This window comes from Schistocerca serialis, chromosome 5 (assembly GCF_023864345.2).
Source record: "Schistocerca serialis cubense isolate TAMUIC-IGC-003099 chromosome 5, iqSchSeri2.2, whole genome shotgun sequence".
Taxonomy (NCBI): domain Eukaryota; kingdom Metazoa; phylum Arthropoda; class Insecta; order Orthoptera; family Acrididae; genus Schistocerca; species Schistocerca serialis.
In genome coordinates, this window is record NC_064642.1 from 303,980,762 (window position 1) to 304,004,506 (window position 23,745).

Consider the following 23,745-nt stretch of genomic DNA (forward strand, 5'->3'; position numbering starts at 1 on the left):
TAAAATACTTAATTTCAGTGGTTGCTTCACTACCCAAGCCATGTGGATCCATCCCTCCACCTCCAGCATTTCTGAACTGCACAGAAGGGAGTTATCCTTACAACATATTCTCCACTTCAGTAATCATCCTGGCCTCAACCTATGGTAACATACTGTCACTCCATCCTGCACCCAACAGTTTCTACCCCCTATGTCCTATCATCCCATTTATTTGCAGGCCTCTGCCAATGCATCTACCCATCTTTTCCCACTCCTCTCATTTTTTGTTTCTTTTTCCCCTCCCCCCCCCCCCCCCCCCCCTTGCCCCACAATCTCCTGACACTGTGCCTGTTGGAGTCTAGTCCCTACACACTCCAACAGACAGCATTTGTCTCTCTCCCCTCTTGTACACTACTATCCCTTCCCCTTCCCTTTCCCTTCCCCACCCCTCCAGGTCTCACATGATGTTGCATTCTGGCCTGTGGTGCTGTGTGTGTGTGTGTGTGTGTGTGTTTGTGTGTGTGTGTGTTTTCTCTTTACTGATGAAGACTACAGCTGAAAGCTTCATGTGAGTGCCTTTTAATCATGCCTGTCTGCAACTTGATGTGTCTTTTTTTACTGTAAGTAGCAATCTATCTTTTCCAAAATCAGGGTATTCGTATCACTGATGGACATCACTATCTTTTTTGTAGCTATTAACTGAAAATGAGAGCTCATCTATGTAAATCAAGTAAAATCAGTGGTCCAGTCCAGATTTGATTTTTAACAATTCTGAATTTATTATTATACCTGCTCCTGTTATAACAACTCATTGTCCTGTAATATTTAATAGAGTCTAAGTAAGTCAAGTTTTTATACATTTAGTACAGTCAAAAGTTTTTGCAAAGTGCAGATAATCACCCCTGGACACATTTTACAACACAGTACCTATACAATTTTATTGATGAAACTGAATACAGTTTTCTCTGAAGAGATCCTTTACAAAACTAAAGTTTGTTGTGTCTCATTGGGTCTTCATCTGAACAAGTGTGACAGTTATATATTGGTTTTTGCAACTGGCTTAAGAACCCACCTGGCACTCTTTTGGCAAATTCAACAACCCTTTGCACACTGGGTGTCACATGCTGAGCAAACTGCTGCCAAAGCCATACACGATGCTGTTCCAAAGACTCAGCAGTTGATGAGGCAACCTCAGATGTTTCCGTACTTGTTCCACTTGCCACAGAAACCTGAAACATAATAGTCAATGAGTTTTTCAAATGATACTAACCAGAATGCTGAGATAAATCATACAATTGTATAATGTGGTTTGCAATTTATTACTTCATATTTATTGATGAGTAGATATACTTAGTTTGTTTGTTATAATTGTTCATGAACAGTAAACATCAAGAAAATGATACATTCTATATAATTACTCTGCTGGTTTCTTTGTCATTAATACAACTGTATGCTTTAAAGTTCTGGCAGATTTAATTCAATTGCTACAGCTTTTTAAACATTGATAGAGGAAGCTGTGCACAATCAGATGATTCATCTTCTACAGAAGAAAAATGATTAATGCTTTAATTTTCTCTATACATTTATATACTTCTCAAATCTGGTCATTACTTCTGGTGATTTTTATTCATTGTCGGCTCTCATAGTGATTTCTACAACTGGCTGCCCTCAGTATCACTAGTATTCTCTTATATTGTACTGGGAGTCTGGAAAAGAGGGGCTTGTATACAACTAAATATGTTGTTACAGACATTTGAAGTGAGGGAATATGGTATAGTTGTAGGTAAACAACTAGAATTCTCTCATATACAGATTTATTCACACTTAGCGTCTACACAGATACAAGTCCGGAGGCTAACTACCGTTAGCGTCCAACATGCTCTCCAAAGCCCTCTCCTCAAAGATAGCACACTTACGCACAGAACAAATATCGATTTGTATGGCGCTCTACGCCACAGAAGTATATGAAGTGTTAGCCACCAGGCTGGGAGACCTTTAAGGTCTTACAAATAAATCTAAATTTCAAAATAAAGTTTTTTTATGGTGTGACAGTTCACATAAAGGGTGTAATGGGTATAAGTGCAGATACTTTTATGAATGATACCTTAATATGTACACACATCAGTGTGTTGCTTGTTTTTTCTCTGTGTTGAATACTCTTCCCACAAACATGCATCATAATTTACTACCTGATGTTTTCTACATGGTCATAACTGCACCACTAAGTAGACTATGCCCGTCAGTATTGGCTAACTGTTTTGCATCCATGCATTCACACTTCAATACCTGACCTGCTGCCCAGGAGAAAATAAGCATTAATGACTTGCTCTTGCCACATGTAGTTGGAGATACTAACCAATCTAAAAACATACTGTTTCTAACAGCTGTAATTATAAGTCAGCAAATAACATAAATACTGATATAATGTTGTTCAGTAAACCATTCTCAGTCACTAATGAAAATATCTGCACTTATACCTGTTACATCCTGTGAAGTCCATACCTTTTTTAATTGTTTAATACTTGTGTTATTTGTTAGAGAGGAGAGAGAGAGAGAGAGAGAGAGAGAGAGAGAGAGAGAGAGAGAGTGTGTGTGTGTGTGTTTTAAATGGTAATTGATGTGGATGAAATAGCAATACAGATAATATTCTTGTTAAAGTTTGTAATAAACATTTCTGAAAAAGGTTGAGACTGCAAGTAAAATACAGTTGCACATCACATAACTGGATAGAAACTTTACAGTATTGCAGTATTGGTCTTCGTATTGCATGTAGGTTTGTCAACAAGAAATAACACATCATACTGAGAACATGTTTATTAAGCAAATATGAAAATACAGATGCATCTGAACTGTGTGTCTAAGTAGAGAATATTCTTATTTATCCACACATAGAATGTTGTAGGAAATTATATTATTCCATAAATAAGTAAGTCCTAAAAATCACAAATTGTAACTGTTGAAAAATTGCATGTGTCAGATACTGAATCATCGACCCACATTCTGCCGGCTTTTTCAAAAATATTTGAAAAGGTTTTGTTCAGACATCTTCTTAAGCATCTGTCTGCAAATAATATACTGTCCAAGTAACAGTTTGGTTTCTTTAAGGGTTCCAACATAGGAAAGGCCATTTAAACAAATAATGGGAAAGTACTTAATTCATTAGATAACAAATTAGAGACTACTGGCATTCTCTGCAACCTCTAAGAAGCCTTTGACTGTGTGAGTTACAGTATCCTCCTAAGTCAATTAGAATATTATGGTGTCACTGGCAGTGCTGCAAAATGGTTCAAGTCTTACCTAACAGGAAACAAAGGGTGTTGTTGGGAATTATGACGATGATGATGATGATGATGATGATGATGATGATGATGATGATGATGATGATGATGTTTGGATTGTGGGGCGCTCAACTGCGCAGTTATCAGTGCCTGTACAAATTCCCAATGTTTTCTTAGTCCAATTTTGCCACTTGCATGAATGGTGATGAGATGATGAGGACAACACGAACACCCAGTCATCTTGAGGCAGGTGAAAATCTCTGACCCCGCCGGGAATCGAACCCGGGACCCCAGGCTCGGGAAGCTGTTGGGAATTAATCACATATGCCCTTCCTCAAGGTTCCATCATAGGTCTTCTGCTTTTTCCTGTGTACATTAATGACCTCTCATCTGTTACGTTGCCAGATGCTAAGTTTGCTTTGTTTGTAAGTTTGTTCTGTTTGAAGATGATACAAACATTGCAATAAATAGCAAATCAAGTAACGATTTAGAAATGGCTACTAATCAAATTTTCACCGACATTAATAAATGGTTTAAACCTAATTCACTGTCATAAAACTTTCAAAAGACCCACTATATGCATACTTTACTTTCTTTCTGTTATGTTATACTGGATCACATTTTGGGGTAACTTTTCAAACTGAGCAAAATTTTTTAGATGCAAAAGTTTGCAATAATACTCATCTGTGGTGTAAATTCAAGAACCTCATGTAGAAACCTGTTCAAGGAACTGAGGTGTTCTAACCATTGCTACTCAGTACATTTATTCATTAACAAAATGTGTTGCAAATAATATGTGTCTATTTCCAACCAGTAGCTCAATACTAGGAATAAGAACAATCTACATAAGAACCTAATATCAATATTCAGAAACACACATTTTTAATAATTTGCCAGCAACCATTAAAAGCTTGGTTTCAGTTAAAGAACAGTTTAAACAGTGTTTGAAAGACCTTTTGATAGGCAACTCCTGCTCTGTAGGTGAGTGCTTAATAGGGACTATCAGACCAGCTTTAGTAAAATTGTGTGTTAGATTTCAGTTTTAAAAGCACCTGGTCACAACATTCAACATTAGGTATTTTGTTTATGATTAATTTATGAAAATTGCATAACTATGTTTCATTCTGACAGTATATTAATTCTGTAAATGCTACCAGTTCCAGGGCACAACAAGAGAAAGCAGATGCTATACTAAATTTTCTGCAGCCTAATCAATTTTTAACATAAGTTTGTTCACATTCATACCTTCCTAACTGCACCATTGAATAAATTCTGCATGGTTCCCCAAAGCCTAAGGACAAACTCTAGAGGAAAAGTGAGGCTGAGATGGCGTTTACCAAGTTAAGGACTGTCATCACAGAAGCTACATTGTTAGCACACCCAGTTCCACAGGCACCTCTTGCCCTGATGGTAGAGGTGTCTGTGACTGCAACTGATGCTGCACTGCAACAACAAACAGATCAAACACTAGCAGCCCTTAGCCTTTTTTAGTAAAATGTTGTTGCCATATCAACAGAACTGATCCACCTAAGATTACAAACTGAGTGCTGCGTATGCTGCTATTAAGAAATTATGTCAACTGTTGGAGGGACAGCAGTCCACTCTCATCACAGATCACAAGTCACTAACATATGCTTTCCACCAGTGTCCTGAGAAAGTATCATCACTTTAGCTGCAGCATCTCAACTATATCAGACAGTTTACTACCAATATTATTCATGCAGAAGGAGAACTGAACGTGCTAGCTGATGCTCTCTCTTAGATCAAAGTGATCACTGATGCAGTTGATTTTGAAGCTCTCACTGCACCATGACAATCAGATAGTGAGCTATGAGACTTTTTGGCACAACCATCAGGCCTATAAGTTCACCATATTACACTGCCATTGTCAACTGCACTGCTGTATTGTGACATCACCACTAACAAACCATGACCATTTGTTACCACTGACTTTTGCCAACAGGCAATCACTTCTTTACATAATATGCCACAGCCTGAAGTATGAGCCACTACCAGCATGGCGAAGTGAGCTTTTGTCTGGCCACATGTGGACAAATATTGCAAGCAGTATGTGTGACATTGAGTGGCCATCTGTCAACAGAATAAAGTTAGCTGCCAAGTTAGGTCACCTCTTTGCATGTTTCTTCTCCCAGATCTTAGATTTGAACATGCCCATCTAGATCTCGTAGGAACTCTCCCACCACCGGAAGGATACACCTACTGCCTTACAGTCACTGACCATTTTACACACTGTCTGATGTGTTACCAGTCACTGGCATTATTGCCAAAACCTTCATGACTGTGTTCTGCCAGGGATAGATTGCCCATTTTGGTGTACATCAACAAATTGAAACACACTAGGGAAATCAGTTTGAGTCACATCTGTTCAAAGCACTTGCTGTCCTACTGGGTATGAAGTGAATTAGTACTACAGCTTACTACCTGGCATGTGATACCAACTGAAAGTGTTGCTTCAATGACACAACTCAAAGCAGCAGATGGAGATGTTGCCTATGGTCCTTCTGGGTCTGTGCATCACTGAAAGAAGACCTGAAAGCCATGAATGCTGAACTTGTTTGTGGTCAGTCAATATGTCTAGCTGGTGTGTGCTTTGCCAACATGCCGAACAACTGCTTTGACCCATCAGATTTTGTGCAAAAGCTGAGTACACAAATCTGTTGACTGTGCCCCACTGCTCCAAGGAATCAGCAGATCCTTTTGTTTTTGATGAGCTACATAGGGGCTACTGCGTTTTCATATGGCATGATGCTGTACACTACTGCAGCCACACTACAATGGACCTTACCATGTCATCAATAGCAAGGAAAAGACATTCAAAGTCAATGTGATATGCACACCAATAACCATCACCATCCATAGGTTCAAACCAGGTTTCAATGCATCCTACACTGGTATGGACTCATCTACAGACACAATGGACTTTATCAACGCTCCAGCCACTCCACCACCTGTCACAGATCAGCCCTAAGGAAAAAAATGTTCAAATGTGTGTGAAATCTTATGGGACTTAACTGTTAAGGTCATCAGTCCCTAAGCTTACACACTACTTAACCTAAATTATCCTAAGGACAAACACACATGCCCATGCCCGAGGGAGGACTCGAACCTCCGCCAAGATCAGCTGCACAGTCCATGACAGCCCTAAGAGATGTTGATGGCTACCACTACTGTACCATCGGCAGCCTGTGCACAACTCTTTGTTATACAGTCTGGACAACATGTCTGATTCAACAGAAAATATCATTGATACTAAGGGGGAGTGGTGAAGCGTAGTGTTATGTTCAGTGTAATGCTATGTGCAGGTGATTACCATTTTTAATGACAATCTTGGGCACCATTGCTGACATGTTTTCTCATTGTTTCATGTGTGTTTCCTTCTCTCGTTAAAGTGCTATTAAAAGGAGACATATGAGGTATGGTTTGATTTTAATGTTGCAAATAAAATTAATTCACCTAGTCCCTCGGCAAACTTTTTCCTGTTTTCATTTGTGCATTCTTTTTTTAATCAAGAGTGAAACAGTTTCCACTTACTTAGGATTTTCTGAATTTTGTTATTAAATCACAGTGTGTCTTTTCCAACATAAATCCACATACTGGCATATGCCTCTCCAGAGTGTGATTTACAATCTGTTAAATGCTGTTTCTTCAAATGTTGGGTTGTTATTACATCTATATAACAGCAGTCTGATCATATACCTGCCATGCTGTTTTTGTGGACTATGTAATGAGTGCTACAATAACTCCTTCAAAATAATAATAATAATATTAATAATAATGTACTGGAGAATGATGAACACAAATTCTACTGGAACAGAACCATTATAACAGATAAAACACCACCACATAACAAACCTGACATCACACTCACCAATAAAAAGAAGAAATTAACACAACTAATCGAAATATCCATACCCAATACAACAAATATATAAAAGAAAACAGGAGAAAAAATTGAAAAATACATCCAACTGGCTGAGGAAGTCAAGGACATGTGGCATCAGGATGAAGTTGACATTATACCAATTATACTATCAACTACAGGAGTCATACCACACAATATCCACCAGTACATCAATGCAATACAGCTACATCCAAACTTATATATACAACTACAGAAATCTGTAATTATTGATACATGTTCAATTACCCGAAAGTTCCTAAATGCAACATAACACATACCATACAGTTAAAAGGAAGTGACGCTTGATCAAGGTCCGCGTCACTTTCCATTTTTAACCAGACTTAACGTCTGAGAAAGTAAAGAAATAATAATTATAGCGGGGACGACGCTTGAACCCTACGCCCACCCACAATGGTAACGACACTGCTAGCCAACTGGAAAATGATTTAAATCCAAATAGAGGTGTTTTGCAGGATATGCTTCCTGCAACCACCCTAGAAGGAAAACAAAGACAGAGGATGAGATGGTCAGATGAAGTTAATCGACACCTCATGTTCTGTTATTACCAAGCAACAAACCTAGGAACCAACACAACTGGATACAGATCACAATTATACACAACATTTATTACCAGATACCCAGAATTAAAATTTTTAACAGAACAACGACTAGCTGATCAGATCCATGTAATAATCAAAAATAACAGGATACCCCAGTCAGAGTTAGAAAACATCAAACAACAAGTACAACAAATACTGGAACAAAATAATGTGCAATCAGAAGAAGAAGAAGAAAATACAGTAATGGACTCAAACATCCCAGAGCAAACTAACAAAGAACAACACGCATCAATTAAACAATCAGAGGAAAACAAAATCTTAAGACAGCCACCAGAACAAGTACAAATAGAACACGAAGTGACACACATGTTAGATATAGAAGAAAAATTTCAGCTGACATATATAGAATACAAAGACACAAATACAGACATTAGACCATTCTTGCATAGACTGCCAAATAACCCACAAGTCGAAACAACAATAAAAACTATCAACACAATCATACACAACAAAACAAATGAAAACACAACTATGGAAGAGTTACAACTACTGGTTTATATAGGAGCACTCACTACACTAAATATACACACTAGGCAGAGATCAGAACCAACCAACACACAGAAGAAACCCATAAAACCAGCATGGCAACACAGGCTACAGATCAGAATAGAAAAACTGAGAAAAGACATCAGACAGCTAACACAATTTATAAGAAATGAAATGTCAGAAAAAAAAATGAAAAAGGTTAGGTAAAATCTCACAACAAGAAGCGATAGAGCAATTAGATGAAAAGAAGCAGAAATTACAAGCATTAGCCAAACGACTTAGAAGATACAAAAAAAGTGAAAATGGAAGGAAACAAAACCAAACATTCAACACAAACCAAAAGAAATTTTACCAGGCAATAGATAACACACACATTAAAATAGACAATCCACCAAACATAACAGACATGGAACACTTCTGGAGCAAGATATGGTCAAACCCGGTACAACATAACAGGCAGGCACGGTGGATACAAGCAGAAACAGACACATACAAGATGATACCACAAATGCCTGAAGTGATAATTTTGCAACATGAAGTCACCCAAGCAATTAATTCTACTCACAATTGGAAAGCCCCAGGAAAAGATAAAATAGCAAATTTCTGGCTAAAGAAGTTCACCTCAACACATTCACATCTAACTAAATTATTTAACAGTTACATTGCAGACCCATACACATTCCCTGATACCCTTACACATGGAATAACTTATCTGAAACCTAAAGATCAAGCAGACACAGCAAACCCAGCTAAATATCACCCCATAACATGCCTACCAACAATATACAAAATATTAACTTCAGTAATTACACAGAAATTAATGACACATACAACACAGAACAAAATTATAAATGAAGAACAAAAAGGCTGTTGCAAAGGAGCACGAGGATGTAAAGAGCAACTGATAATAGATGCAGAGGTGACATATCAAGCTAAAACTAATCAAAGGTCGCTACACTATGCATACATTGATTACCAAAAAGCTTTTGATAGTGTACCCCACTCATGGTTACTACAAATATTGGAAATATATAAAGTAGATCCTAAACTGATACAGTTCCTAAACATAGTAATGAAAAACTAGAAAACCACACTTAATATCCAAACAAATTAAAAAAATATCACATCACGGCCAATACAGATTAAGCGTGGAATATACCAAGGAGACTCATTAAGTCCTTTCTGGTTCTGCCTTGCTCTGAACCCACTATCCAACATGCTAAATAATACAAATTATGGATACAATATTATTGGAACATATCCACACAAAATCACACATTTGCTATACATGGATGACCTTAAACTACTGGTAGCAACAAATCAACAACTCAACCAATTACTAAAGATAACAGAAGTATTCAGCAATGATATAAATATGGCTTTTGGAACAGACAAATGTGACTGCATAGAAGCGATGGAAAAAACAGATGCCTATAAATATCTAGGATACAGACAAAAAATAGGAATAGATAATACAAATATTAAAGAAGAACTGAAAGAAAAATATAGACAAAGACTAACAAAAATACTGAAAACAGAATTGACAGCAAGAAACAAGACAAAAGCTATAAATCCTTATGCTATACCAATATTGACCTACTCATTTGGAGTAGTGAAATGGAGTAACACAGACCTAGAAGCATTCAATACACTTACACGATCACAATGCCACAAATATAGAATACATCACATACATTCAGCAACAGAAAGATTCACATTAAGCAGAAAGGAAGGAGGAAGGGGATTTATCGATATAAAAAACCTACATTATGGACAGGTAGACAATGTAAGAAAATTCTTTCTAGAACGAGCAGAAACTAGCAAAATACACAAAGCAATCACTCATATAAATACATCGGCTACACCACTGCAATTTCATAAACACTTCTACAACCCGTTAGATCACATAACATCAACAGATACGAAGAAAGTAAATTGGAAAAAGAAAACACTACATGGCAAGCACCCGTATCATCTAACACAGCCACACATCGATCAAGACGCATCCAACATATGGCTAAGAAAAGGCAATATATACAGTGAGATGGAAGGATTCATGATTGCAATACAGGATCAAACAATAAACACCTGATATTACAGCAAGCATATTATTAAAGATCCCAATACCACAACAGATAAATGCAGACTCTGCAAACAACAAATAGAAACAGTAGATCACATCACAAGCGGATGTACAATACTAGCAAATACAGAATACCCCAGAAGACATGACAATGTAGCAAAAATAATACATCAACAGCTTGCCTTACAACATAAACTTATAAAACAACACGTTCCCACATACAAGTATGCACCACAAAATGTACTGGAGAATGATGAATACAAATTATACTGGAACAGAACCATTATAACAGATAAAACAACACCACATAACAAACCTGACATCGTACTCACCAATAAAAAGAAGAAATTAACACAACTAATTGAAATATCCATACCCAATACAACAAATATACAAAAGAAAACAGGAGAAAAAATTGAAAAATACATCCAACTGGCTGAGGAAGTCAAGGACATGTGGCATCAGGATAAAGTTGACATTATACCAATTATACTATCAACTACAGGAGTCATACCACACAATATCCACCTGTACATCAATGCAATACTGCTACATCCAAACTTATATATACAACTACAGAAATCTGTAATTATTGACACTTGTTCAAATACCCGAAAGTTCCTAAATGCAATGTAACATATACTGTACAGTTAAAAGGAAGTCACGCTTGATCAAGGTCCGCGTTACCTTCCATTTTTAACCAGACATAATGTCTGAGACAAGAAAGAAATAATAATAATAATATTCTCATTTACACCATATTTTAGGAATAAACTATCTATGCCATTTGCAATTTAACAAGTAATATATTTCCCTGAGCTTTAGATACACAGATAACTCATACTACAAGTGACATTCATTAAATAATGCAACACATTTTTTTCTGATTGGTTTTATTCACGATTCCAATACATATATCATTCTCCACTGTTTTGGCTACTAAATGCTATTTTTCTATGTAATCTCTGTTCAGTGGGAGTGACTTATACCACCTTATCGAAATGGCCTGTATGCCTGCATAGTACCACTTCACTGGTCAACATTGGTACCAACGTCTTGTTGCAGCAATAACCTTCCCATCATCCACATACACACCCCATGGGGTGCATCCTTCATTAGGCCAAACAAATGCAAGTGAAAAGATGGAGTATATAGGCTTTAGATGGATGAGGAACAGTTCACTTAAGTTTTGTGAGTTGCTGTCAGATGCGGGAAGTGGTGCGAGGCCATGAATTTTTTTGGAGAAGGAGAAATTTGTTTGTAATTTTGTGGCAATGAACATGCTGAATTTGTTTCTTCAATTTTCTGAGGGTGTGTGTGTCGGACGGCATGCATGACCTCGTTGTGATGGTGACACATCCCTCGCTGTACAACTCACCATGCATTTGTTCACTGCCAGGTCTCCATTATTCTGCAAATGCCTGTGAATTTCTACAATGCTCTGGTTTTCCACCAAAAGAAATTCAGTGACAGCTCTCCACTTGGAGTGGACCTTCAATACAGATGCCATTTTGAAGGCTATGTATACTGCCACCACCTAGCAGAACTTCATGAAACTGTAGGGGCTGGAGTATATTCCATGATGTCCCACAACAAATTCTGCATTTTTTCAGCCAAAACTGGTTGAGAAAAAAAGTGTTGAATTACTTATTGAACATCTGCCATAATTGGATATGTTAACACTTCTTCATACAAGATCAATATCGGTTTCAAAAGTTCATCTATCTTCTATTTCAACATGTATCAGTTGTTGATATAACAGTTCTTGGGAAGTCTGTGCATCTTTATGGTGTGATAGTGATCCATCAAATACTTATTGCTGCATGTGAGCAGATATTTCCTGTAGATAAGTCACAGTGACGGTTGGCCCACATTGAAAATTTATATCATCTCTGAACATGGCTCACCATATGCAGAACAAAGGAAACCAACTCGCAATATATGCACATTTATAATACATTTGTTATTTAATGTTATTATTGTCTTACTGTACTATACAGATTACTTGTGTTTTGGTATCATTCATCAATAAGAAGATGTAGAGGTATGACTCGCTCCTGTAGAGTGGTGTATATTACTACAGGCTTCACACGTAGGGCACGGACACTGTCTTTGTGATTTTGTATCCTCAAGGTAATGTCTCCATCCTCAACCTCATAGGTGACATCTGGCAAGTTTTGTCCAAATTGGTATGTTACAGATCAATCTTTGGCATTACAACATTCACAGTTCTTACACAGTGTGTCAGAGCCAACCATCTGTCAATTTCTAGATATTCAACAATGGAGACAGTGCAGGTGACAGCGTAATGGTTGAGGTAGTCAGTGCACTCTATTATCCATTTATCTTAATATGATGACTTGGGAAACTTCCCCAAGAAGTCAGTATTTATCCAGTAAACTGTAGCAACTGCAGAGTGAATTGAGCCTAGATACCCATAGGTAACCGAAGCACATGTTCTGTCATTGGAATTCCTTAGGGTGGCTTACAAAATATCTGACACATTGGTAGAGATCTCTCGTATAACACCTAATTCTAAAAATATCAAGAGCTTTTGCAAATCCCAGATCACTTGATGTCAGAGTTTTATGAAGATACTTCAGTGTAGCTAGTCATAACTAAGCTTGAATAAAAAGCAACCATTTCCATCCTATTAGGTTATAATTAATTATATACACTGTTCCATGTCACATTTTCAAGGTGCATAGTTGTATTTGCCTGGTACTTGTAAGATAGAGAATTAATTATGCTTGGCAAATGATAGACATAACTTCATAAGAGTATCTTCATCTCCATCTATAGATGTCAGTTACACTAACTGAAGATTTTTGGGACTGAGTTGAAAGTACAACATGGTCACAAGCAAAATCAATGCAGATGAAAATGTCTGCACACCAGAAAGCGAAATCTGATTACTTGCACAAAAGGCCAAGACAAGGTCACAGTTTATATAGGAAATTTACACACACTGACTTCTGTCTCCAAGCCTTGATCATAACCGTACATCACAAAGAAACTCGGAGCTAAAGACTCTGGTCTATAGTGCTTGAACACTTTCGTACAAGGAGAGCGTTGCCAAAGACCTAGAACACTCACAAATAGTGTTGCAAGGAAATGGGTACTGAAATTGTCAGGCTGAATGAACAAAGCAGTCAAAATCAAGAATATCTGAGAAAGAGGTCGAGACTGAACACAAGCCAAAAATCGTTTATCTACCTTATACCAGCCTAATATCCAGAAAGATTGGCAGACTCGTATGGAAACATGGTATCCAGTGTATTTCGCTCACTTGTATCACATTCAATGTGAAAGTTGTGTGTCTCACGTGGGGTGCAGTATCAGAACAGCCAAGGAGAGATGCCAGGAACATCAGCAACACACTTGACTAAAGAACCAAGCAAATCAGCTGTCGCTGAGTGCTGACTCAAATACAATCGTGACCAATACTGTAGTGCAAATGGCAAGTTTCTCGGAAAGTGTAATTTAGAAGTTTATCAAAATAAAGATATCAGAAAACCTAATAAATAGGGATGGTGGTTTCAATTTAAACATGCCTGTGGACCGGCACTCAATTTCTTAAGATTTTTGCCAGCCATCAAATCCAAAGAGCAGAAAATGTTGAAACAATTTGCATTCCACAGAATATCAAAAGAGCATCAAAGGGCATTGTGGGTGCCAGTAATTGATCTTAGCTATATACAGTGACACAAGACCAATAGTAGTTGACAGTCTTGTTGAAGTTCAGGTTCAGAAAAACTAGCAGCACCTGAAGAAGATGGTTTCAAAAATTGCACATAAAACAGAAACAACAACTCAGTAGAATTCGCTGAAGCACATCACTGATTGCAAAGAATGGTTGTAAAAACTTGTGTGCAAGAAGTTGTAAAGATTGGGTACAATTGTCGAGCAGCTCCTCATAAGTCAACTATTTCTGTAGTCAATGTTAAGCGATGCACGAGGTGGTGAAAAGAGCAATCATTGGATAGTGAATGGCTGGAAATAAGTGATTGGGGTAATGAATCACGCTATAACTGTGGCAATCTGAAGGAATGATTTGGATTTGGAGAATGCCTGATGCCTCGAGAATGTTATCTGCCATCATGTGCAGTGCCAACAGTCACGTACAGAGGAAGTATTTTTCATAGTTAGGGTGTGGTCTCCTTACTGTGCTTAATAAAACACTAAATTCAAAAGAATATTAACATATTTTACATCATTGTGTACTGTGTACAGTAGAGGAACAGTCTGGAGAAAATGATTGTTTGCATCAGCATGACAAAGCATCCTGTCATAAGGCAGCACCGAGCGAGGTGGCGCAGTGGTTAGACACTGGACTCGCATTCGGAAGGACGACGGTTCAATCCCGCGTCCGGCCATCCTGATTTGGGTTTTCCGTGATTTCCCTAAATCAATCCAGGCAAATGCCGGGATGGTTCCTCTGAAAGGGCACGGCCGACTTCCTTCCCCATCCTTCCCTAATCCGATGAGACCGATGACCACGCTGTCTGGTCTCCTTCCCCAAACCAACCAACCAACCAACCATAAGGCAGCAACTGTGAGGCAGTTGTCTGCGGACAATAACTTTCATGAAATGGACTGCTCTGTCTATTCTCCTAACCTGAACCCAATGGAACAACACCCCAGTGTCAAAAATAACAACAAAATTCAGTTTAAAATACGTCCGTCTTTTGTCGACTATGGTGTAACTTATTCTTCTTACTACACTGTATATGCACAGCAGGTAAATTTTCGTGGTTTGCTTTCCTACCCTGTGTATACTGAATTTAATTGATGAAAGGAGAAAATATAAAAAATGTAGCAAATGAAGTAGGCAAAAGGGAACACAAACGTTTAAGAAATTAAGCTGACAGGAAGCGCAAAATGGCTAAGTAGGGATGGATAGAGGACAAATGTAAAGATTTAGAAGGATATTTCACAAGGGGAAAAATAGATATCACCAAGAAGAAAATTAAAGAGGCCTTTGGGGAAGAGAGAAGAAGCTGTTTGAATATCAAGTGCTCAGACGGCGAACCAGTAGTAAGCAAAGAAGGGAAAGGTGGAAGGAGTATATACAGCGTCTATACAAGGGTGATGAACTTGAAGGAACTGTTACGAAAGAAGACTTAGATGAAGATGAGATGGGAGATACAATACTGCGAGCACAATTTAACAGAGCAATGAAAGACATAAATCGAAAAAGCCCCCTGGAGCAAATAATATTCCGTCAGAATTTATGATAGCAATGGGAGAGCCAGACACGACGAAACTCTTCCACCTGGTGCGCAAGTTGTATGAGACAGGCGAAATACACTTAGACTTCAAGAAGAATGCAATAATTCCAATTGCAAAGGAAACTGTTGCTAACGGATGTGAAAATTACCAAACTATCAGTGTAATAAGTCATGGTTGCAGAATACTGACACGAATTCTTCACAGAAGAGTGAAATAAGCGAGGCAGTATTAGAAGGTAGGTTGTTGTTGTTGTTGTGGTCTTCAGTCCTGAGACTGGTTTGATGCAGCTCTCCATGCTACTCTATCCTGTGCAAGCTTTTTCATCTCCCAGTACCTACTGCAACCTACATCCTTCTGAATCTGCTTAGTGTATTCATCTCTTGGTCTCCCTCTACGATTTTTACCCTCCACGCTGCCCTCCAATACTAAATTGGTGATCCCTTGATGCCTCAGAACATGTCCTACCAACCGATCCCTTCTTCTGGTCAAGTTGTGCCACAAACTTCTCTTCTCCCCAATCCTATTCAATACTTCCTCATTAGTTATGTGATCTACCCATCTAATCTTCAGCATTCTTCTGTAGCACCACATTTCGAAAGCTTCTATTCTCTTCTTGTCCAAACTATTTATTGTCCATGTTTCACTTCCATACATGGCTACACTCCATACGAATACTTTCAGAAATGACTTCCTGACACTTAAATCAATACTGGATGTTAACAAATTTCTCTTCTTCAGAAACGCTTTCCTTGCCATTGCCAGCCTACATTTTATATCCTCTCTACTTCGACCATCATCAGTTATTTTGCTCCCCAAATAGCAAAACTCCTTTACTACTTTAAGTGCCTCATTTCCTAATCTAATTCCCTCAGCATCACCCGACTTAATTAGACTACATTCCATTATCCTTGTTTTGCTTTTGTTGATGTTCATCTTATATCCTCCTTTCAAGACACTGTCCATTCCATTCAACTGCTCTTCCAAGTCCTTTGCTGTCTCTGACAGAATTACAATGTCATCGGCGAACCTCAAAGTTTTTATTTCTTCTCCATGAATTTTAATACCTACTCCGAATTTTTCTTTTGTTTCCTTTACTGCTTGCTCAATATACAGATTGAACAACATCGGGGAGAGGCTACAACCCTGTCTTACTCCCTTCCCAACCACTGCTTCCCTTTCATGTCCCTCGACTCTTATAACTGCCATCTGGTTTCTGTAAAAATTGTAAATAGCCTTTCGCTCCCTGTATTTTACCCTTGCCACCTTTAGAATTTGAAAGAGAGTATTCCAGTCAACATTGTCAAAAGCTTTCTCTAAATCTACAAATGCTAGAAACGTAGGTTTGCCTTTCCTTAATCTTTCTTCTAAGATAAGTCGTAAGGTCAGTATTGCCTCACGTGTTCCAGTGTTTCTACGGAATCCAAACTGATCTTCCCCGAGGTTGGCTTCTACTAGTTTTTCCATTCGTCTGTAAAGAATTCGTGTTAGTATTTTGCAGCTGTGACTTATTAAGCTGATAGTTCGGTAATTTTCACATCTGTCAGCACCTGCTTTCTTTGGGATTGGAATTATTATATTCTTCTTGAAGTCTGAGGGTATTTCACCTGTTTCATACATCTTGCTCACCAGATGGTAGAGTTTTGTCAGGACTGGCTCTCCCACGGCCGTCAGTAGTTCCAATGGAATATTGTCTACTCCGGGGGCCTTGTTTCGACTCAGGTCTTTCAGTGCTCTGTCAAACTCTTCACGCAGTATCATATCTCCCATTTCATCTTCATCTACATCCTCTTCCATTTCCATAATATTGTCCTCAAGTACATCGCCCTTGTATAGACGCTCTATATACTCCTTCCACCTTTCTGCTTTCCCTTCTTTGGTTAGAACTGGGTTTCCATCTGAGCTCTTGATATTCATACAAGTCGTTCTCTTATCTCCAAAGGTCTCTTTAATTTTCCTGTAGGCGGTATCTATCTTACCCCTAGTGAGATAGGCCTCTACATCCTTACATTTGTCCTCTAGCCATCCCTGCTTAGCCATTTTGCACTTCCTGTCGATCTCATTTTTGAGACGTTTGTATTCCTTTTTGCCTGTTTCACTTACTGCATTTTTATATTTTCTCCTTTCATCAATTAAATTCAGTATTTCTTCTGTTACCCAAGGATTTCTACTAGCCCTCGTCTTTTTACCTACTTGATCCTCTGCTGCCTTCACTACTTCATCCCTCAAAGCTACCCATTCTTCTTCTACTGTATTTATTTCCCCCATTCCTGTCAATTGCTCCCTTATGCTCTCCCTGAATCTCTGTACAACCTCTGGTTCTTTTAGTTTATCCAGGTCCCATCTCCTTAAATTCCCACCTTTTTGCAGTTTCTACAGGTCATAACCAATAGATTGTGGTCAGAGTCCACATCTGCCCCTGGAAATGTCTTACAATTTAAAACCTGGTTCCTAAATCTCTGTCTTACCATTATATAATCTATCTGATACCTTTTAGTATCTCCAGGGTTCTTCCATGTATACAACCTTCTTTCATGATTCTTAAACCAAGTGTTAGCTATGATTATGTTGTGCTCTGTGCAAAATTCTACCAGGCGGCTTCCTCTTTCATTTCTGTCCCCCAATCCATATTCACCTACTATGTTTCCTTCTCTCCCTTTTCCTACACACGAATTCCAGTCACCCATGACTATTAAATTTTCGTCTCCCTTGACAATCTGAATAATTTCTTTTATGTCATCATACATTTCTTCAATTTCTTCGTCATCTGCAGAGCTAGTTGGCATATAAACTTGTACTACTGTAGTAGGTGTGGGCTTCGTATCTATCTTGGCCACAATAATGCGTTCACTATGCTGTTTGTAGTAGCTTACCCGCATTCCTATTTTCCTATTCATTATTAAACCTACTCCTGCATTACCCCTATTTGATTTTGTGTTTATAACCCTGTAGTCACCTGACCAGAAGTCTTGTTCCTCCTGCCACCGAACTTCACTAATTCCCACTATATCTAACTTCAACCTATCCATTTCCCTTTTTAAATTTTCTAACCTACCTGCCCGATTAAGGGATCTGACATTCCACGCTCCGATCCGTAGAACGCCAGTTTTCTTTCTCCTGATAACGACATCCTCTTGAGTAGTCCCCGCCCGGAGATCCGAATGGGGGACTATTTTACCTCCGGAATATTTTACCCAAGAGGACGCCATCATCATGTGATCATACAGTAAAGCTGCATGCCCTCGGGAAAAATTACGGCTGTAGTTTCCCCTTGCTTTCAGCCGTTCGCAGTACCAGCACAGCAAGGCCGTTTTGGTTATTGTTACAAGGCCAGATCAGTCAATCATCCAGACTGTTGCCCTTGCAACTACTGAAAAGGCTGCTGCCCCTCTTCAGGAACCACACGTTTGTCTGGCCTCTCAACAGATACCCCTCCGTTGTGGTTGCACCTACGGTACGGCTATCTGTATCGCTGAGGCACGCAAGCCTCCCCACCAACGGCAAGGTCCATGGTTCATGGGGGGGAGAAGGTAGGTTAAGGAAAGGCAAACCTACGTTTATGGTAGAATGAGATTTTCACTATGCACCAGAGTGTGCGCTGATATGAAACTTACTGGAAGATTAAAACTGTGTGCCGGACCGAGTTTGGAAAGTAGGAGACGAGTTACTGGCGGAAGTAAAGCTGTGAGGACGGGGCGAGAGTCGTGCTTGGGTAGCTCAGATGGTATAGCACTTGCCCGCGAAAGGCAAAGGTCCCGAATCTCGGTCCAGCACACAGTTTTAATCTGCCAGGAAGTTTCCTACATTTATGGCATTTGTAGACATAGAGAAAGATCTTGAGAATGTTGACTGGAGGTGGCAGGGATGAAATACAGGAAGCAAAAGGCTATATACAACTTGTACAGAAACCAGTCGGCAGTTATAAGAGTCGAGGGGCAAGAAAGGGAAGGAATGGTTGAGAAAGCAGTGAGCCTGGATTTCAGCTTATCCCCGATGTTACTCAAACTGTACATTGAGCTAGCATTAAAGGGAATGGAAGAAAAATTTGGAGTAGGAATTAAAGGTCAGGAAGAGGAAATAAAAACTTTGAGGTTCAAAAATGGCTCTGAGCACTATGGGACTCAACTGTTGAGGTCATTAGTCCCCTAGAACTTAGAACTAGTTAAACCTAACTAACCTAAGGACATCACAAACATCCATGCCCGAGGTAGGATTCGAACCTGCGACCGTAGCGGTCTTGCAGTTCCAGACTGCAGCACCTTTAGAGGTTCGCTGATGACATTGTAGTTCTGTCAGAGACAACAGAAGACTTGGAAGAGCAGTTGAACCGAATGGGCAGTGTCTTGAAAGGGGGATATAAGAAGACCATCAACAAAAGGAAGGCAAGGAAAATGGAATGCAGGTGAACTAAATCAGGTGATGCCGAGGGAATTAGATTAGGAAACGAGACAATTAAAGAAGTAGGTAAGTTTTGCTATTTGGGAAGACAAATAACTGACGATGGCCGATGTAGAGAGGCTATAAAATGAAAACTGGCAGTGGTAAGAAAAGCGTTTCTAACGGAGAGAAATTTGTTGAAATCGAAAAGAGACTTCAGTGTTAAGAAGTCTTTTCTGAAAGTATTGGCCTGAACTGTAGGCATATATGGAAGTTGTAATGGTACTTGAATTAGGTATCCATTACGGCACCTCACCTAAACCTCTCGATACCAGTAATATTTTACTGTGTTTTTGTAGAATAGTTAACATATTTCTGTGACAACATTCAGATTTGATTTCAGTAATGTAGAGGTACTCTGATACATCGATTTGTTTATATTGCAATGATATTATTCTTATGTGTATTCTTTCTTTTGTCACTACGATCTTTGTCATACTTGTAACTTTGATTTTTGGGCGCGTAAGTGGTTATTAGAGAGTCAAGTCTTGGTCGTCATGTTGAAAAGAGACAAATTGTAGTCAGTTTATAAAATGTGAACTTTAACAGCGAGGAAGATATTTTCAAGTATGTTTTATATTGTGAAGTGATGTTTTGTGTGTTACGTGATATTGCAACAAAAGTAATAAAAAAGAAGTGTAACTTAAATTCGGAGTGTTGATTACTTTCTCACATCACCATTGTGCTAACCTGCAAAAGTTTAATCTTCAAGAACGGTTTATGAAACACATCTATAAAACTTTTGAATATCGCAGAATAACACCTAGGCCTCTTTGCATCCGAGCTTGGAATCACCACCACCAAGATTTTCGACGATTGAGCCACGAGTTCACAATGAGACCAGCGTGGGAAACACGAAAAGATGAGTGCCTAGTTTATCCATTATTTCATGAAATGACTTTATTAACTGTGCTCTAATGACACCTGCCACTTAATGTAACTTTGTTGTTGCCCGAAAATGCAATATTTAGCAGCGTGAGCAACACTACAATCATAATTAAATTTTACTTTTGTTGTGGTGGGGTTGTTAGAAAGTGAAACATGGACGATAAACAGTTTAGACAGGGAGAGATCAGAAGCTTTTGAAACCACCTCTGGCCGTAATAGCGGCCTTGATAGGCCTGGGCATTGAGTCAAACAGGGCTTGGATGGCGTGTACAGGTACAGCTGCCCATGCAGCTTCTATACGATACCACAGTTCATCAAGAGTAGTGACTGGCGTATTGTGACGAGCCAGTTGCTCGGCCACCATTGACCAGACGTTTTCAGTTGGTGAGAGATCTGGAGAACTTGCTGGCCAGGGCAGCAATCGAACATTTTCTGTATCCAGAAAGGCCCGTACAGGACCTGCAACATGCGGTCGGGCATTATGCTACTGAAATGTAGGGTTTCACAGGGATCGAATGAAGGGTGGAGCCACGGGTCGTAACACATCTGAAATGCAACGCCCATTGTTCAAAGTGCCGTCAATGCGAACAAGGGGTGACCGAGACGTGTAACCAATGACACCCCATACCCTCACGCTGGGTGATACGCCAGTATCGCGATGATGAATACATGCTTCCAATGTACGTTCACCGTGATGTCGCCAAACACAGATGCGATCCTCATGATGCTGTAAACAGAACCTGAATTTATCCGAAAAAATTACGTTTTGCCATTCGTGAACCCAGGTTCGTCGTTGAGTACATCATCGCAGGCGTTCCTGTCTGTGATGCAGTGTCAAGGGTAACCGCAGCCATGGTCTCCGAGCTGATAGTCCATGTAGCTGCAAACGTCGCCGAACTGTTCGTGCAGATGGTTGTTGTCTTGCAAACGTCCCCATCTCTTGACTCAGGGATCGAGACGTGGCTGCACGATTCGTTACAGCCATGCTGATAAGATGCCTGTCAATTCGACTGCTAGTGATACGAGGCCGTTGGGATCTAGCACGGAATTCCGTATTACCCTCCTGAACCCACCGATTCCATATTGTGCTAAAAGTCATTGGATCTCGACCGACGCGAGCAGCAGTGTCGCGATACGATAAACCGCAATCACGATAGGCTACAATGCGACCTTTATCAAAGTCGGAAACGTGATGGTACACATTTCTCCTCTTTACACGAGGCATCACAACAACGTTTCACCAGGCAACGCCGGTCAACTGCTGTTTGTGTATGAGAAATCGGTTGGAAACTTTCCTCATGTCAGCACGTTGTAGGTGTCATCCTCGGCGCCAACCTTGTGTGAATGTTCTGAAAAGCTAATCATTTGCATATCACATCTTCTTCCTGTCGGTTAAATTTCGCGTCTGTAGCCTGTCATCTTCGTGGTGTAGCAATTTTAATGGCCAGTAGTGTATTATTGGAGGGTAATAGTAGGAGGGGGGGGGGGCGAAGTTGTAGAAGGAGACCAAGAGATGAATACAGCAATCAGATTCAGATGGATGTAGGTTGCAGTAGTTATTTGGAGAAGAAAAGGCTTGCATAGGATAGAGAAGCATGAAGAGCTGTATGGATGCAGTTTTTGGACTGAAGACCACAGCAACAACAACCCATTGTTACAGCACTAATGACCAGCAGTGAAAGAAAAGAAGAGATGCCACACACGGGGTGGCGCTTGCCATTGCGCCTTACCTCGGCGGCGGCTGCGAGGTGCGGCTGCGTGGCGAGCGGCTTCCGCACGAGCGCGCGCGTCTGCTCCTCGGTGTAGCCGCAGTTGGCGTGGTAGGCCTGCGACACGGTGAGGATGACGTCGTAGACGGCCAGCTGCCGGCTCTCCGCGTCCGACTGCTCGGCGTCCGACGTGCCGACGCGCGTCGCCGCCGCCTCCTCGCCGCTGCGCTCGCGCGACCTCTTCGGCACGCGCCCATACCGCACCGCTGCACACCACGACAGCCCTTACAGTCACCGCCATCACAGCCAATACAGGTCAGTCACTCTTACATGATTCTCCGCAGTCTGTTATCTAAACCGCTTATTACTAAAACCTCATAGGCAGAGGCGCCAACTTGAAAAAATTTTTGGAGGGGCAAGAATCATTTTATTAGGTACTACCGGGTGATCAAAAAGTCAGTATAAATTTGAAAAAAAAAAAAAAAATGGTTCAAAGGGCTCTGAGCACCATGGGACTCAACTGCTGAGGTCATAAGTCCCCTAGAACTTAGAACTACTTAAACCTAACTAACCTAAGGACAACACACACATCCATGCCAGAGGCAGGATTCGAACCTGCGACCGTAGCGGTCGCGCGGTTCCAGACTGTAGCGCCAGAACCGCTCGGCCACCAGCGGCCGGCAAATTTGAAAACTTAATAAACCACGGAATAAGGTAGATAGAGCGGTAAAAATTGACACACATGCGTGGAATGACATGGGGTTTTATTAGAACCACCCCAGATTGCTAGACGCGTGAAAGATCTCTTGCGCGCGTTGTTTGGTGATGATCGTGTGCTCAGCCGCCACTTTCGTCATGCTTGGCCTCCCAGGTCCCCAGACCTCAGTCCGTGCGATTATTGGTTTTGGGGTTACCTGAAGTCGCAAGTGTATCGTGATCGACCGACATCTCTAGGGATGCTGAAAGACAACATCCGACGCCAATGGCTCACCATAACTCCGGACATGCTTTACAGTGCTGTTCACAACATCATTTCTCGGCTACAGCTATTGCTGAGGAATGATGGTGGAGATATTGAGCATTTCCTGTAAAGAACATCATCTTTGCTTTGTCT

The 23,745-nt window shown here is 40.0% G+C and overlaps 1 protein-coding gene across 1 annotated transcript in view; it reads right to left on the bottom strand.

Moving 5' to 3' along the window:
• The window catches only part of LOC126481914 (ecdysone-induced protein 78C-like), a 178,159-nt gene that overhangs the window by 19,159 nt on the left and 135,255 nt on the right, over window positions 1-23,745 (bottom strand). The window contains exons 5-6 of the mRNA XM_050105873.1: window positions 22,653-22,897; window positions 1,052-1,208 (exon numbers count right to left, since the gene is read on the bottom strand). Of these exons, the coding sequence (XP_049961830.1) occupies window positions 1,052-1,208; window positions 22,653-22,897 (402 nt within the window). The remainder of the gene's footprint in view (window positions 1-1,051; window positions 1,209-22,652; window positions 22,898-23,745) is intronic.